We start from the raw sequence: 14,967 nt of genomic DNA, 5'->3' as shown, positions 1-14,967 counted from the left end.
AGCAAAATGAATTTCAACAGAGATAAATGTCAAGTTCTGCATTTAGCTTGGAAAAATCAAATGCATAATTATAAGATGGGGGAGACTTGTCATGGCAGTAGTATGTGCGAAAAGGATCAAGGTGTTTTAGTACTTACACTGAACATGAGTCAGCATGTGATTTGGTAGCTAAAAAGGCAAATGAAATTTTGGGCAGTATCAACAGATGTATAGTATCCAGATCATGCGAAGTGATGGTATCATTTTACTCTGCTCTAGTTAGACCTCATTTGGAGTACTGTGTTCAGTTTTGGGCAGCACAGTTTAAGAAGGATGTTGACAAGCTGGAACGTGTCCAAAGGAGAGCAGCAAAAATTGTGAGGGATTGGAGACCAAGTCTTATGAGGAAAAAGTGAAGGAGATGGGTATGTTTAGCCTGGAGAGAGGTGACTGAGAGGTGATACAATAGCCCTCTTCAAGTATTTGAAAGACTGTCATAGAAGATGGATCTGAAGAAGTGAGCTGTGGCTCACAAAAGCTCATACCCTACCAAAAATTTTGTCTGTCTGTAGGAGCTCTTTTCTACTGCTACAGACAGACTAACATAGCTACCCATCTTGAGCTATCTCCACAGAAGATGGAGTAGAATTGTTTCTGTTGCCCCAGAGGGTTGGGCTAGATATGGGTTAAAATTAAGCGTTTTTAGCTAAACATTAGGAAGAACTTCCTGACATTTAGAGTGGTTCCTCAGTGAAACGGGTTTCCTCCGGAGGTGGTGGACTTTGTTTCTTTGGAGGTTTTTAAGCAGATGCTAGATGATCATCTAACATCAATGCTGATTCTATGACTCAATATGAATTCAGGCAGATTGTGAGAGGAAGGGAAGAAAGGGATAAGCCAGTGCTTGGCTCTCATGGCCTTTTCTTGTATGCCCAGAGTAATGCTGATTACTGCTTGTTCAAGAAGGAATTTTCCTCCAGGATAGATGGACCATGGATCCTTGAGGGGTTTTTGGCTCCTCTGGGCAAAGAGCAGAACTCGTTGGAGAATGTGAGAGGGGTAGCTATGAATTTCCTGCATTGTGCAGGCGGTTTGACTAGATGACCTTTGTAGTCCCTTCCAACTCTGTTTCTATGTGTGCATGTAAATGTTTGGTTACTTACAATGAAACCTCTCCCCACCCCAGTCCTGAAACCCTGATATTGTCACCCTTGGAGGTGGAAGGGCTCAATATTTGATCAGCTAGGGCACAGTACAGTGAGATGAATGCTGAAAACTAAAAAAAAAAACCCAAGGAAGGAAGGAAGAAATCCACATTAGCTAAAAAGTACAGCACATTTCCATGGTTAAGGGGCAGGAAATGTTTTAACTATAAACTTCTTTTGTTTTTGGCATTGATTTGCTTTGGGGTAGCATCACCTTTGAGGTTGGCTCAGCTTGGCATACCAGGTGAGCATTGAATGGCATAGCTGACGCTACAATACTGGGAACTGACAGTGATATTTTCTCTCTTGGCAGGTGTGATTTATACCACTTCTCAGCAGCTAGATAGGGAATACAAGGCTGAACACATCTTGGAGGTGAGTGATGACGAAGTTGCAATTAGTTTTATTTACTTGAGGGTGGGTTTTTTTCAAGTTGTCAAAGAACATTTCCTTGCATGTTGGAGCACACAGAAATGGAGGAGGAGGAAAACTTATTTCATTGGTTCCAAATTGTTCAGGAAGTTAATTGTCTGTTCTACATTTTTGCGTGTTCACCTCAAGTGCCAGCTTCAGAATTTTTTTTAAAAGATCCTCATGACTTCCTGACTGAAGACTGAACATGCAGAATAAAGGGTAGAAAATGATTTTCTGTCCAATAAGAAAACTGACACTTAACTTGTACTTTTCAATATTGCACAACAGCTAAATGAAACATCCAAGTTGGGAGGTTGCTTCTGAGTAGCAGGTTCAGGAACAAATCAATGGCGATCACTGTCCCCATCATATTTCCAAGCAGTGCATGGCTGCTTACTATTGGAAATAGAGGGTTAGATCACTTTTGCTTTCATTTTGCAAGATGTATGTCACATTTGGAATTTCTAAGAGTGCAGTCTTTAAACTGAGTTATACCCTTCTAAGTTCATTAAAGTTAATGGGCTTAGAATGGTTTATCTCTGCTTACAACTGCAAGCACTCTATGGGTCCTGAAGGAGGGATGTTTTAAGACTGTACTTGAAGTTGAAACTGGGTTGCTATTCATATTGTCATCTCTAATTTTAGAACAATTTGAGATGTTCTCTTGTTAACTTACAAACTTTATAAATACAAAACACACAGGACAATTGAGGCAGTGTCTGTGAATTTCTACACCTTTATTGGTGATTTTTTTGAGTTTGTCAGTTGATCACCAATATCGAATTCTTTTGCTGAATTCCACCGTCTTACCAACCATACAACATGTGATCAAGTGGAGCGCAAGTGGAGTGCAAGTGAACAGGGAGGAATACATGTGAGTCTCTTCACTTGTCGTTCAAGTGTCATTCGTCACTTGTAGCTTGGCCCACTAACACAAGGTTCCTTCCCTTGGCTTCTTAAAGAAGTGGTCATGCTGAAAGCAAACAATTATAAACTGAACCCAGACAAGATGGAAATGATACTGGTTGGGAAGGCAGAGATATTGGAGGACATTGTGCTCCTCACTTTTGGTGGGGTTCAGTTGATCCTCACAGACTCAGTTAAGAGCCTGGGATTTTACTGGATCCACTAGAGGAGCTTTTATGGCCTTGAACCCTCGTATCTGTGGGACCATCTCTCCCCCTTTGTTCTACCATGGCAGCTTTGCTCATCTGAGCAGGACCTTCTGCAGGTATTATCCTGCACATGGGTAAAAACAACAACTGCCTGTAAACATGCATTCTCTGGGGGTAGCCCCCACCTTATGGAATGCTTGAAGAAATCAGACAAGCTCCCATTCTCCCTCTGAGATGGAGGACATCTTTAGGTGATTCCCACCATCCAATCAGGGAGGCAGAAACTAATTTTCTTTCTCTTCCTGTCTGGCGTGTGAAACACCTTCTCTTCAGTTCTGTTTCTCCTCTAGGGACAGCAGTTCTATAGCAGGCTCTGCCTGCTATTTCTTGAATACTCAAGCAAATGTCTTACCTCTTTCTACAGAGTATGCAAAACTGAACTATTCAGAAGAGCTTTTTTATGCAGGTAGGAGGGTTGTACTGTAATTAAATGGTTCATGTTAAGGGATTTTTAGGAGCCCTCTCCTAGAATCTCTGGGGAAGGCAATGGCAAACCACCCCATAACAAAAAGTCTGCTAAGAAAGCGTCATGATGCGACGTCCCGCCATGGGTCAGTAATGACTCGGTGTTTGTACAAGGGACTACCCTTTACTATTTTTACCTCCTATAATCTATGCATGAACAAGCAAAAGGCACAGACCCACACATGAAGCAAATTTGCCTCGGTGGGCAGATTCTTTCTCCTTTACTGTAGAGATTTAACTGCAGGTCAGTTCGGTCTTGCAGTGAGACGAGAAAGTTCCTTTCAACTGTAAACATTTTCTCTTGTTTTTACTTCATAATTAAGATTTAACCGTGTATGAGCTTCTTCCTAGAAATATAACAAAAATATGACTCCAGCTTTTCAGATGTTTGTATAATCCATTTGTCACTCAAGCTTGTCAGGTGCCATGCATTCTGGGAAATGCATCATTTTGCGTCATTCTGAAGGGATATTTGTATTAACTTATTTGATCTTTTATTCTGTAAACAATTAGCAATTCTGTAAACAATTAGTGTTAAGGTATATAAGATTCTCTGATGCAACTGGTCTTTACACATATCAGCTAGAGGGAGGCAATATGTGTCTGGGTTTTATCTGAAACACAATAAAACCTATATTTTCTTGTATCACTGTGATTTGGAGTCTTGAATATATTTGAGAAAATGGTAGTAGAGGAACTTATAATTGGCAGCAGAGTACTATTTAAAAAATTCCCGTTAGTGCACAAAAATGCTTTGATAAATGGACAGGGACTGGAAATTTTACTACTGTTTATTTTCTGTTGCTGTAAGTATGCTCCTACTGGGTAGTTTCTGTGTTGTTTAATATGTTATGTCAAATTGTTTATGTTCTGTTTCAGCATTGTTTTCAGCTCTGTATTCAGATTTATGCTTATTTTCAAATTTCTGCTATCTGTTTCCTATTGCATTGTTTAATGAATGTCCCAGCTGTTGATTGTATTGACTTACACTGTGTAATCTATCTTGAATCTCAGTGAGAAAGGTGGAATATAAATATATAAATATTATGATGTTTTACTGTTAAGGTTGTGATGGGATACTCAATTTACTATCATCCCACTTTCCTTGTAGGTCTCTGTTTCTGATAATGGAGAACCAGCCTTGAAATCTACCAGCAGAGTGGTAGTCCAGGTCATGGATGTCAATGATAACCCTCCCACCTTCTCTCAGAAATTGTTCATGGTTAACCTCCCAGAGAGAGTGGCATCTGAAACTCCATTGCCAGTCTACAGGATGATTGCCACAGACCGTGATAAGGGGCTGAACCATCAGGTCACTTATAGCCTTGAAGAAAATAGTGAAGATTTCTTCAGCATTCACCCTGAGACCGGCATGGTGTTCTCCAAAAAGGCCTTTTCTGCCCAGGAGTACAGTATACTAATGGTGAGTGAATTTTATTTATTTTTTAGTTTACTTCATTTCTATCCCATCTTTCTCCTCATTGGGGACCTGAAGCAATGTATATCATTCTCCTCAATTTTTTCCTCACAACAACCTGTGAGGTAGGTTAGGCTAAGAGTATTTGACTGGCTAAAGGCACTCTGCAAAGCTTCCATGGCAGATTGGGAACTGAACCTGGGTCTCCCTGATCCTTGCCCATCAATTTAGCCATTATATCACAATGTAATGTGTAATGGAAACTGGGGAGAATTTAAGTGGATGATGGCTTTTCCAGTATTGAAAGTGGATTGATAGGGGCATTGTTGCCAATGATGCACAAACTTATCCTTCTGTTGTCTGCAACAGGCATTACAAGTTTTTGTTGTGTTTCAAAAACTGGCAAAATCTCTTTGACTAAAAATGGGACAAAAGAAATAACTGTGAGCACCACAGGCAGTAATGGCTCTTGGGAAATTCTTGTGAATACCACATTCAAGAAGAATCCTGTGAGCTAGATTCTAGATCCATGTTATAACAGCTTACTAAAAAAGAAAAAGGCAGTTTGACGTAGTCCTCATTATGTTCCAAAAGAAAATATTGAAGAATTAGCTCAAGGTTCTTAGGTCAAGCCCAGTGCACAGAGGGACTGAAAGGTAGACTATGGAGGCCAACATGGAGGACTGGTCCAGGAGCTGTCCCTAGCTCTCAGTAAAGAGTCTTCAGCTTTATAGCATCCAGGGACACTTTGTAGTTTGTAGTACATGATGCTTGTTAAATTGGTAGATTTAAACAAATACACATTCAACAGATATTTTGAGGAAGACCAAAACCTGCACCTAATTCTGTCCTCGTTGGTCTCTTGAGTGCTGCAAGCAATGGAAAATATATTGACCAAAATAGGGCAATGACCTGTTAGACTCTGGGCAGGAGTGACTTTTCTTTTGTGTGATCCACTCTGGAAACAGGAAGACTAGTTAATGTTGATAATGTTGATAAATTTGTGTTTGGGTTTTGTAGTACATTTGGAAGCATTACAAGTTGACTGCATGATTTCATGATATTTCAGACCACCAATGTTTTCATGATTTCATGATATTTCAGACCACCAATGTTTGTTAGCTATTCCCTTTCTCCCTTGGGATATCTTGGCAGGTCAAGGCAACAGATGGTGGCAACCCTTCCCTTTCCTCCAGTGTGAGGCTTCACATCGATTGGATCCCTAAGCCCATCCCTTCTTCAGATCCACTAGCTTTTGATGAACCTCATTTCAACTTTGCAATCATGGAAACAGACCCAGTGAATCACATGGTTGGAGTGATCAGTGTTGAGGCTGGGCTTAGTCAACTCTGGTTTACCATCACAGGTGAGTGGTGTGTGATGAGGCGATAAGCTCCAAGGTGGCTGTGGATTGACATGATTTTGCCACAGTTCTCCAGGCATTTGGCACATACATGACCTTTAATAACAAAAGCTGTTTATTTTTAATGTTGAGTGTACAACAGTCAAAACTTAGATTAGGCACTGAACAGCATTCAAGCTGACATAAAGTGGCTGCCCCACAAAAATCCTTGCGCTGAGCTGGTATGATCTGTTGTAATTTGCAAAATAGTACTTCTAGTGCTTCATCTTAATGAAAATTCTTGTGTTGCAAATGGGCAAAAACACATCTTTGTGGCTCATAGGATTTTGAAAAAAATGATAAATGAACACATGGGGAAGTCTTTGCATGGAGAAGCTTTAAAAAGGAGAAGTTCTACCATCTATATCTAAGACCGCCCCCCCCCCGGTCCAAACTGGAAAGCCCCGCCTGGTCTGATCCATAGCTAGGAGGGGGAGGCTGGCACCAGCAGGGCAAATCAACCTCTGTTGAGATGGAGCATGGAGCAGCAGCAGCTCCGTGCTTTTCAAACTGCACTACTTTTTTTGACACGAGGAGTGGCCACTGCCACCCCTCCCCTGAGCCCCCAAGGCTTTTGAGTTTTATTTAAAATCATCAGTTTCATAGTATTATATCAACCTATTGTTGTAACAATACATGCAGCAGATTGTCTGAATTCCCAGCTTTCATTCTTAAAAAAAGAGCTACATCTCTCTCTAGCCCCTTCCTTTGCAGAGATATAAAGAAAAAGACAAATCTCCACAATGGAACAGGCTGGATACTTACTCATTTTTTTAATGAAAGCTGAGAATTCGAAGAATCTGCTGCATGTATTGTTACAATGGTAGGTTGATATAATGCTATGAAACTAATGATAAAAAACAGAAAACAAAACTGGGGCGGGGGGCGGGTAGGAGGAGTGGTTCAATGAGGATGAAAGTCCAGTCATTGAAAAGTGGGTTGGAGATGGGTGGGAACGAGTAGAACAAACAAAACCTAAAGAAACATTCCACACAAGATAAAATCGACTTCAAATCAGCTTCCAGAAAAACATTAGGGTAAAAGTGGTCTCAAAAGAACCAGAAAAAGGGGAGAAATAAAAAAAAACTGAAGCAAAAACTAAAGGCAAAAACTAAATACATGCAGAAATCAGTATGCCAGTGCCAGTATGATGACAGAAAAAAATCTGTGCAGAAAACCCCATTGTTTTCAGTTCAGTATTCAGATTTCTGCTTTTTTTCAAATTTCTAGAATCCATACCCTATTGTATTGTTTATTGAATGTCACAGCCATCAGTCATATTTACTTCCAGTGTATAATTCATCTTGAGTCTCAGTGAGGAAGATGGACTATAAATAATGCAAATCTTTTTTCTATCATATATAATCACTTTTGGTTTTGGACTACTTTAAACCCTGCTTTTTTATAAACACTTTGCAGTATGGTTTATTATAAGCCATATTCTTTCTTTAAGAGCCAGTTTGGTGTAGTGGAGCGTGGGACTCTAATCTGAAGAACCGGGTTTGATTCCCCACTCCTCCACTTGAAGCCAGCTGGGTGACCTTGGGTCAATCACAGCTTCTAGGAGCTCTATCAGCCCCACCCACCTCACAAGGTGATTATTGTTGTGGAGATAATAATAGCACAACTGCTCTGAATGGGTGTTAAGTTGTTCTGAAGGGTGGTATATAAATCAAATGTTATCATTAATGTTATTAAAGAGTTAATTTGTTACTGATGAATTCTGTTATAGTACAGGGATTTGAACTACATTATCTTTAATGCATCATTCAGAGTTGAGCTTTGATTTCTTCAATTTCTGGAAGTTGTAGACTGAAGTTTATTAAGTTGCTTGGGTAAAACAAGGTAGTTTGCAGACTTGCAAGAATTGCCATTCATAAGGCATCACCTTAAATGGTTACATAACAAAATATAATTCTCTGAGTTGGATCCAGTGACTGACAGAAACAAGGATTGTGAGTCTTTCCTGTGTTCTTCTTCCCCAGCAGTCCTTCCTGACTCCAGGTTGTGGGACACATGTGGCCTAATAGCCATATGCATTTGGAGACTACAGTGGAGAGGGGAAGGGAGCAAAATCATCCAGATCTTCCTCTTCAAAGTCACGGAAAGGGTCATTACATCCCCTTCCTTCTAATTCGTAAGAGCCAACCCTGGCTATTAGGCCAGACCAGTCCCATGATTTATGAGATTTCTGGAGTTGGAAAGGACAGCTGGGGGCAGGGAGGGGTTGCTACAAAGATCCACAGAAAGGACCACTCTTTCATTGATAGATTTTGGGATCTGACACGTTGCCTTAAATTGTTATCCTACTGGAAGCTGTAGCCAGTTAAGCACTGCATGCTATTAAATTTTCAGGTTGAAAATGTTGTTTTTAATGTACTGATCACATTTGCATTTAGAGTTTCCAGTTTTGGCTTGGGAAGTTACTAGAGATTTAGGGGTGGAGCCTGGAGATGCTGGGGTCTGGGGAGGGGAGGGACCTCAGAGGTTTATAATGCCGTAACAGCCATCCTCCAAAGCAGCCATTTCCTCCAGGGGAACTGATCTCTGTCATCTGGATATGAGCTGTTATTTCAGGAGATCTCCAGATCCCACCTCAAAGATGACACCTCTATGATCATTCCTTCAAAGCAGCATATATAGAAATAACCCATTTATCTTCACAACAACCCGATGAACGCTGAGTATGTTATTTGTTTTCAGCAAAAAAGCAACCTCTTGTTTTAAAAACTGAAAAAGTAATATGATCATGTTTCATATAATTTGAAAGCATTTTATGTTAGGTTATGAAACAATGATTTACCAGTGCAGCGTACTCTGAGGGCCACTTCATATTTTAGTTTTCTGCCCGTGCTGCTCTTGCATTCCAGAATCTTTTTAATTGCCTCCACCAGAAGAAGACATCAATAGTCTAGGATTGTAGTATGTGTAGGTTGCCACTTCCCTTACCTTTAAACCAGGTGGGCCGGGTGTGGGGGGGGAGAGAGTGCCATCCAGAGAGAGTCCTCCTTGTTTGTGCTCAGAAGGTCTTCTGTTGACATCACTACTGTTTTAAAACTGTAGCAGTGGGGGTCAGCAGGGCCACATGGGCCCCAAACATAGCAAAATTGCTATGTTATGTAGCTTCCATTTTAAACTGGAAGTGACTTCAGTGGAAGTCCTGTGGAGCATGAGTGCGCCATTTTGGTGCATGCTCTGGTGGCTCCAAATAGCCTTCTGATACTTTTTTCTTCCCTCACTGGCCAGGTGAATGCTGTTTTCCTATATGAAATTTATTCTTTGTGAGGAAATAGTAAGGTATGAGATGGTTTACAAGCAGAATTCAGCAAAACAATAAATCTTAAAGCTGAACTGGCACTTCATTCACATGACTGAAAGCAGCAACCTTTTGTTTGTTTAGAACAGAGTATTTCAGACACATTTTTCACACAGAGCAAGCCCATAAAGCAAGGTTTATATGTTCATATCCTTGAATTAAAAGATGTTGGCAGCATGACGTCGTTCCACAAGTTTCTCACATCTCTCTGTACAGTTATGACCATATGGGCTAGAGCAAGTTGCCTTAGCTCCTGCTGGGACCATGGTCTGTTTCTACAACTGTTCATTGCTACATGCTCTGTCTACAAAGCTTGGAGCTTCCCTGTCATTTTAGTAGAGGACATTACAGACTGAAACACAGTGTCACCTTGAGTTCCAAGCCAAGAGTTTCTCTAACATTATTCTCTTGGCTGCTCAAGCCGTTTTTAATGCAATTGAGTTAGTGTCCTTGCCTGTCTACTCAAATGGCTCGCTTGCACCAATTCATTGTCTCCTGTATTTTGTGTTGCTGCATTCCTCAGCCCTTCTCTTTCGGTCCATTTTCCATCACTCTTTTTCTTCTCAGATTTTAGTCTCTGTCTGGCTGTAGTTTCTGTCCCTAGCTTCATTCTTTTTCCTAAGTTATTCTCTGTCTGGAATCAGTTTCTAGAAACTGTGGTTAACAGACTGAAATTGAATCCAGACAGACACACATGATTCTGTTGAGGACTTCCATGCTCTAGATCTGTCTGTGATAGACAGGGTATCTCAGTTACCCTCTCTATTTAGAAAAGGAACTTGGGATAACTTCAGGACCAAGAGCTGTTTTTTTAGAAGATGGAGCTGTTACTAGGAATAAGTTCTTTCATTTTCATCTATTATATAGGTTCTGTATCTTTTTGGACATTTTGGATCTTGCTATATTGATCCATGTTTCTGTAACTTCCAGGCTTGACTACTTCAATACACTATATATGGGACTAGGCTGGAATATAATCCAGAAGCTTCAACTAGTGCAGAATACAGCTGCATATCTCATGTCAATTATGGAGAGGTGTTTTCCTATTTAATCTCTGTCAGTCACACTGGCTACAAATTTGCTTTTGAATTCCATCCAGATGTTGGTTTAAATCACTATGTTGACTGGGACCCACAGACATGAGAGACCACCTCTCTCCATATTAACCCACTTTCTAGTAAAATTAGGGTGGCAAGTCCTGTCCACTTTACCATCATTACAGCAAGTGTGGGCCTTTAAGCTCTGGAACTTCATACTGGTTTACAAATGATTTATCCAAATCTCTTTCAGGGTTTAAGGATGAAAAATATTTATCTTTCAGCAAGCATTTGGTTGATGTATGGATTTTTTAAAACAAATCTCTATTTCAATATTCTTGGCTTCATTTAAAATTTATGTTTCAATCACTATTAACCACTTTGAGCTATAGAAAAAGTATAGTATAAATTATTTAAATCAATACATTAAATACATGATGAGTTAAATATTTTCCTGTAGCTAGTGAATTCATTGTGGGATTTAGAATTGGGATCCATAGTTTGCACATCCAGTGCAGAGACATGAGATTTTACTCACATTTAGACAAGTGCTGGTAAAATGAAGGATTCCCCCCACCTCCATCCACCTCTAGCTTCTGTAACTGTCTGAATTTCTGTATGGAATGTGATAATGTGAATGTAACAAACACTTAATGGTTAGTGTCTGTGAAAGCACTGATAAGCAGCAATCTTCTCCTCCTCCTCCCATGCTGTGTTTTGTATTTCTTCAATTTAATTTGAAACATACTTTTCAAATGTAAAGGGGAGTGAGTGTACATGTAACAAATAATGGTTACTGACAGTTGCAGCATTACTCTTCTCTATCTGGACATTAATGTGTCACCAGTAAGAACATTTCTCCCTGCTGTTGGCACCTCCTACTCTCCAGTGCTGAAAGCTCTCTACCTACAATTGATTACATTTTAAATGGTCGTGATCTCACCCCCCCCCCCCACACACAGCAAGGCTATTGTCCATGCATTACACTATAGCCCCTTGACACCTGATTTATTTGGTACAGCTGCACAAAGGGACCTCTTTAATACAAAAGGCTTTTTACAGCATAGTGCATAACAATGGAATGTTACAATGATATGCCTGTACAAATTGTGACCCAACAAAACTGCCTACCAGCCATATATTGCCACACAGTGGTAGACTGAATTCTGTTTAGTGGGTGACAAGAGCTCCATTCGCATGTTACAGTGAATGTTGTGCAAGCTCACATTAGTGTGGCAGATTACTGATGGCCTTATATTCACCATGTGGCCTTATCCTCTCTTTGTGTAAGAGCTAAACATGGATAATCAAGATATTTCTGATTTCAGTCTGAAGATCCAAAATGTGCACAGCCCTCATTGCGCTATAATGACTGCAAAGAAGAGCTCCTGTACAATAATAGGTGATCAGAAATATGTTGGTCAGTTTCTTAGGAAGTTCCATAGCAAGTGTCACAGAAAATGAAATGAGCAGGAGATTGGAAAGCAGGACTCTGCCAGGGATCAGGGCAAGTCTCAACAGATTAAGGGCCAGGGTGTGGTGGATGGGCAGGGGTCTACTTTAAGAATCACATTCTGAAGTGAAGCCAGAACATTTACTTCCCGTTGTCAAGTGCCTTTATATTCCTTCTGTTTGGCAGAAAGTGCATCTGTGCCTTCCCCACCAGCTAATTTCAGTTCCCTCCCTTCACATTGACTGACACACTGGCAATAAAAATATATCACACACTTATGTCAATGCAAGATTTAAGGAAAATAAAACAAAGAGCAACAGTGACAATAGACTTTCAGCACCCATCTATTCTGCTATCTCCTCCTGGATCTTTTCAATTATAGTCTGGGAGTGGGTTTGTTACAAATGTTAACAGATGCAAGGACGGCTTTCCTCCTAGCAAATGTTGGTAATCAAACATGGCTTTCTTCATCAAACCCCCTACTTATGAAAATTCCTCTTTTTTCGAAGGTGGTGATGATGATATGGATTTTGATGTTGAAACAAATACTGGCAGTATTGTTATTGCAAGAGTCTTGGATGCAAGTAAAAGGTCAAACTACAACCTCACAATAGAAGTCACCAATGGGACAAGCATTATTAGGACACAAGTAAGTATGCAGAGAGCCTAATCTAAACCCTTCTGTAATATATGGGAAGCTTCAAGAAGAACTAGATTGGGTTACAGAAACACTACTAGAGGAGTCTCATTATCGTATATTGTAAAAGTGCTGCAAATTCATGTTTCAGTTGAACTAAACATCACATTTTGAGATTAAGTGCCATTGGGGTTCCACATCTGCCCAATTCCTCTGTTCTAAATTAACAGCAACAAAGCTACATCAAGCACATTGGTGAAAGACCCGAGACCCTGGAGAGCTGTTGCCAATCAAAGTGGACTGACTTTGTCCCTGATTACTAGACATCCTCATCTTTCACTGCTGCTGACAGGGGTTATAAACATTATCTAGAAAATGGGGAGACCTGATATAATTATAGCTCCATGATCACTCATTGGAGTAAACTGTGGGGAGTCTGAATGAAGAGGCAGACACAAGAGTTGGGATATGAAGGGCCACTTTATTGAATAACAACAACATAACTTGTAACCATGGCAAGGGCCTAACTAGCGGCACAGGCCATCTCTGGCAGCTGTCCCATGAAGGATGGCTGCCCCCACTGAGGCCAAACACCATTTGCACTCATGGCTTGTGCTGTGCTTGGCTGGGCATATGATGTGCTTGGCTGGGCATATGATGAGCTTGGGGGGTGCATGGGAGCGTGGAGGCCACAGCCTAATCCCAGGGCCCCCAGGGCCAAACCAATCCCTGTTGGGGCCATGACAACTTCCCCTCAGCATCTAGAAGCTGTACAGCTACCGCCACTTGTCCAGTCTCCGCTGGCCCACCACCTTTGGCTTCCTTGGCACCATTTTCTTCCCTTGCACCCTCTTGTAGTTGTGTGCTGGATGGAACCCCAAGGCCCGATTGGTGAGATGAATCCTCCAGGGCAGGTAAACAAGTCATGATATTAGAATATCTGAAGGGATATTCATGAATACCAATCATGTCACCTGGCCAGGCTGGGGCACAGCCATATGATGAATAGCTTGCACCCATGGCAGTTAGAACTGGATGAAGCCCAGCTGACTTCTTTCATTTGGCCCCCAGGTTAGAGTTGCGGACACCCTGGGCCTGCTCCAGTGCCACAGTCTAATCTAGCAGCTCCTGCTGGCTAGGTCCCATATCATTCTCCTCCCCGACTCCTGTGGTTTGTCTCGGGGACGGGTGTTTGCCCTTAGAGGAGCCGGCACCCTTCCTGGAAAGTGTGCTGTTCTTAACCACTATACCAAACTAGCCCTGCACTTGGTGGCTTGCTACTCCCAAACCCTATACCCCCAGTACCTTTTGGCGGATGGTGGGCCCCTGTGTAGTTTCTTCTCCTTCCAATCCCATTCATGAGGCGCAACTGGCTGCTGTGAGTGTGTGTATGGAGTGGCCTTATAAGGTCTCTGACTCCACCCCCTCCTCATACCCAGATGCACCTCCCCCTTCTCCAGGGAGGCAAATCCCGGCCCCCCAGCCAAGCGGTTGTTGCCATGGCTGGGGAGCGCCGCATTCTGAGGCTTCTGTTCCATAGCTGATAGATGCTATTATGAATCTCTTAAAATAATGTTCTGTCAATGAGAGTCATACTCTGATACTTTGGCTGACATGTAATCCCCAGCCTCTAGGAACTTCTTTATCTGTTTACTTTGGCACTAGTAGCCATTGCTGGATATGTTGATGAACCTGCTGTTGCGAAACCAGAGCAAGTTCAATTTCACTGAAGAAAAAAATATGATTGCATCAGACTGTGTCTCTCCAAGATGTAGTTATGCGATGAAAAACAATCAGATCAAATAGATGGAAACTGCCAGGTTCTCTTTGCAGTTTTTGACAGCAAGCTTAGGAAAAGTTTTTTTCCTGTCACAAGGGCAAGCTCTTTCAAATTTGCTCCCATGTTGCTCCTGAGATACAGACACCTCTTCCCATCCCACCTGCATCGTAATTCCAATGATTTCCTAGAATGATATTAACAAGAAGCAGGACTGTGTCAAATATTCTGTAATTTTGACATTCATTTCAAAAGTAGCTCATTCAATGCAGCCAAAAAAAGTTCGTGCTGTTTTGCCCTTTTGTTTCCCTGTCAGCTCCTTTCTAGGCACTATTTTTCTTCTTTTCCACCCTCACTTGCTTACATTGCCATTTAACACAATTAACTGAGATGAGATATGTGGTTTTATTTATGAGCACCTGTGATATCATCACATCTGATGGAGCATCATCACTTGAGTCATCTTTACAAATAGAATTAAATGAATTAAATGAAAAGGTAGGCGAGTGAGGATGAGGAATGAGAGCTAGGAAGAAGGTAAACAGCTTCAATAGTATAATGCAGAAAAGGGCTCTCAGTAGTTGACATTCATGAATACCAATCAAGGTATGTAGTTTCAGTTTAGCACTAGTTTTAGCTTAGCACTAATACGTAAAAGCTAAGGGCAACTTCAGATTAGAACATTTTTCA

At 41.2% G+C, this 14,967-nt stretch overlaps 1 protein-coding gene across 1 annotated transcript in view; it reads left to right on the top strand.

Annotated features, from left to right (window-relative positions):
* Positions 1–14,967, top strand: part of FAT2 (FAT atypical cadherin 2) — a 109,766-nt gene that overhangs the window by 40,338 nt on the left and 54,461 nt on the right. The window contains exons 3-6 of the mRNA XM_054976362.1: positions 1,498–1,559; positions 4,350–4,661; positions 5,811–6,021; positions 12,373–12,512. Coding sequence (XP_054832337.1) covers positions 1,498–1,559; positions 4,350–4,661; positions 5,811–6,021; positions 12,373–12,512 — 725 coding nt within the window. The remainder of the gene's footprint in view (positions 1–1,497; positions 1,560–4,349; positions 4,662–5,810; positions 6,022–12,372; positions 12,513–14,967) is intronic.

The sequence above is a fragment of the Eublepharis macularius genome, chromosome 4 (assembly GCF_028583425.1).
Source record: "Eublepharis macularius isolate TG4126 chromosome 4, MPM_Emac_v1.0, whole genome shotgun sequence".
Taxonomy (NCBI): Eukaryota; Metazoa; Chordata; class Lepidosauria; order Squamata; family Eublepharidae; genus Eublepharis; species Eublepharis macularius.
This window is presented reverse-complemented; position numbering and strand designations above follow the sequence as displayed.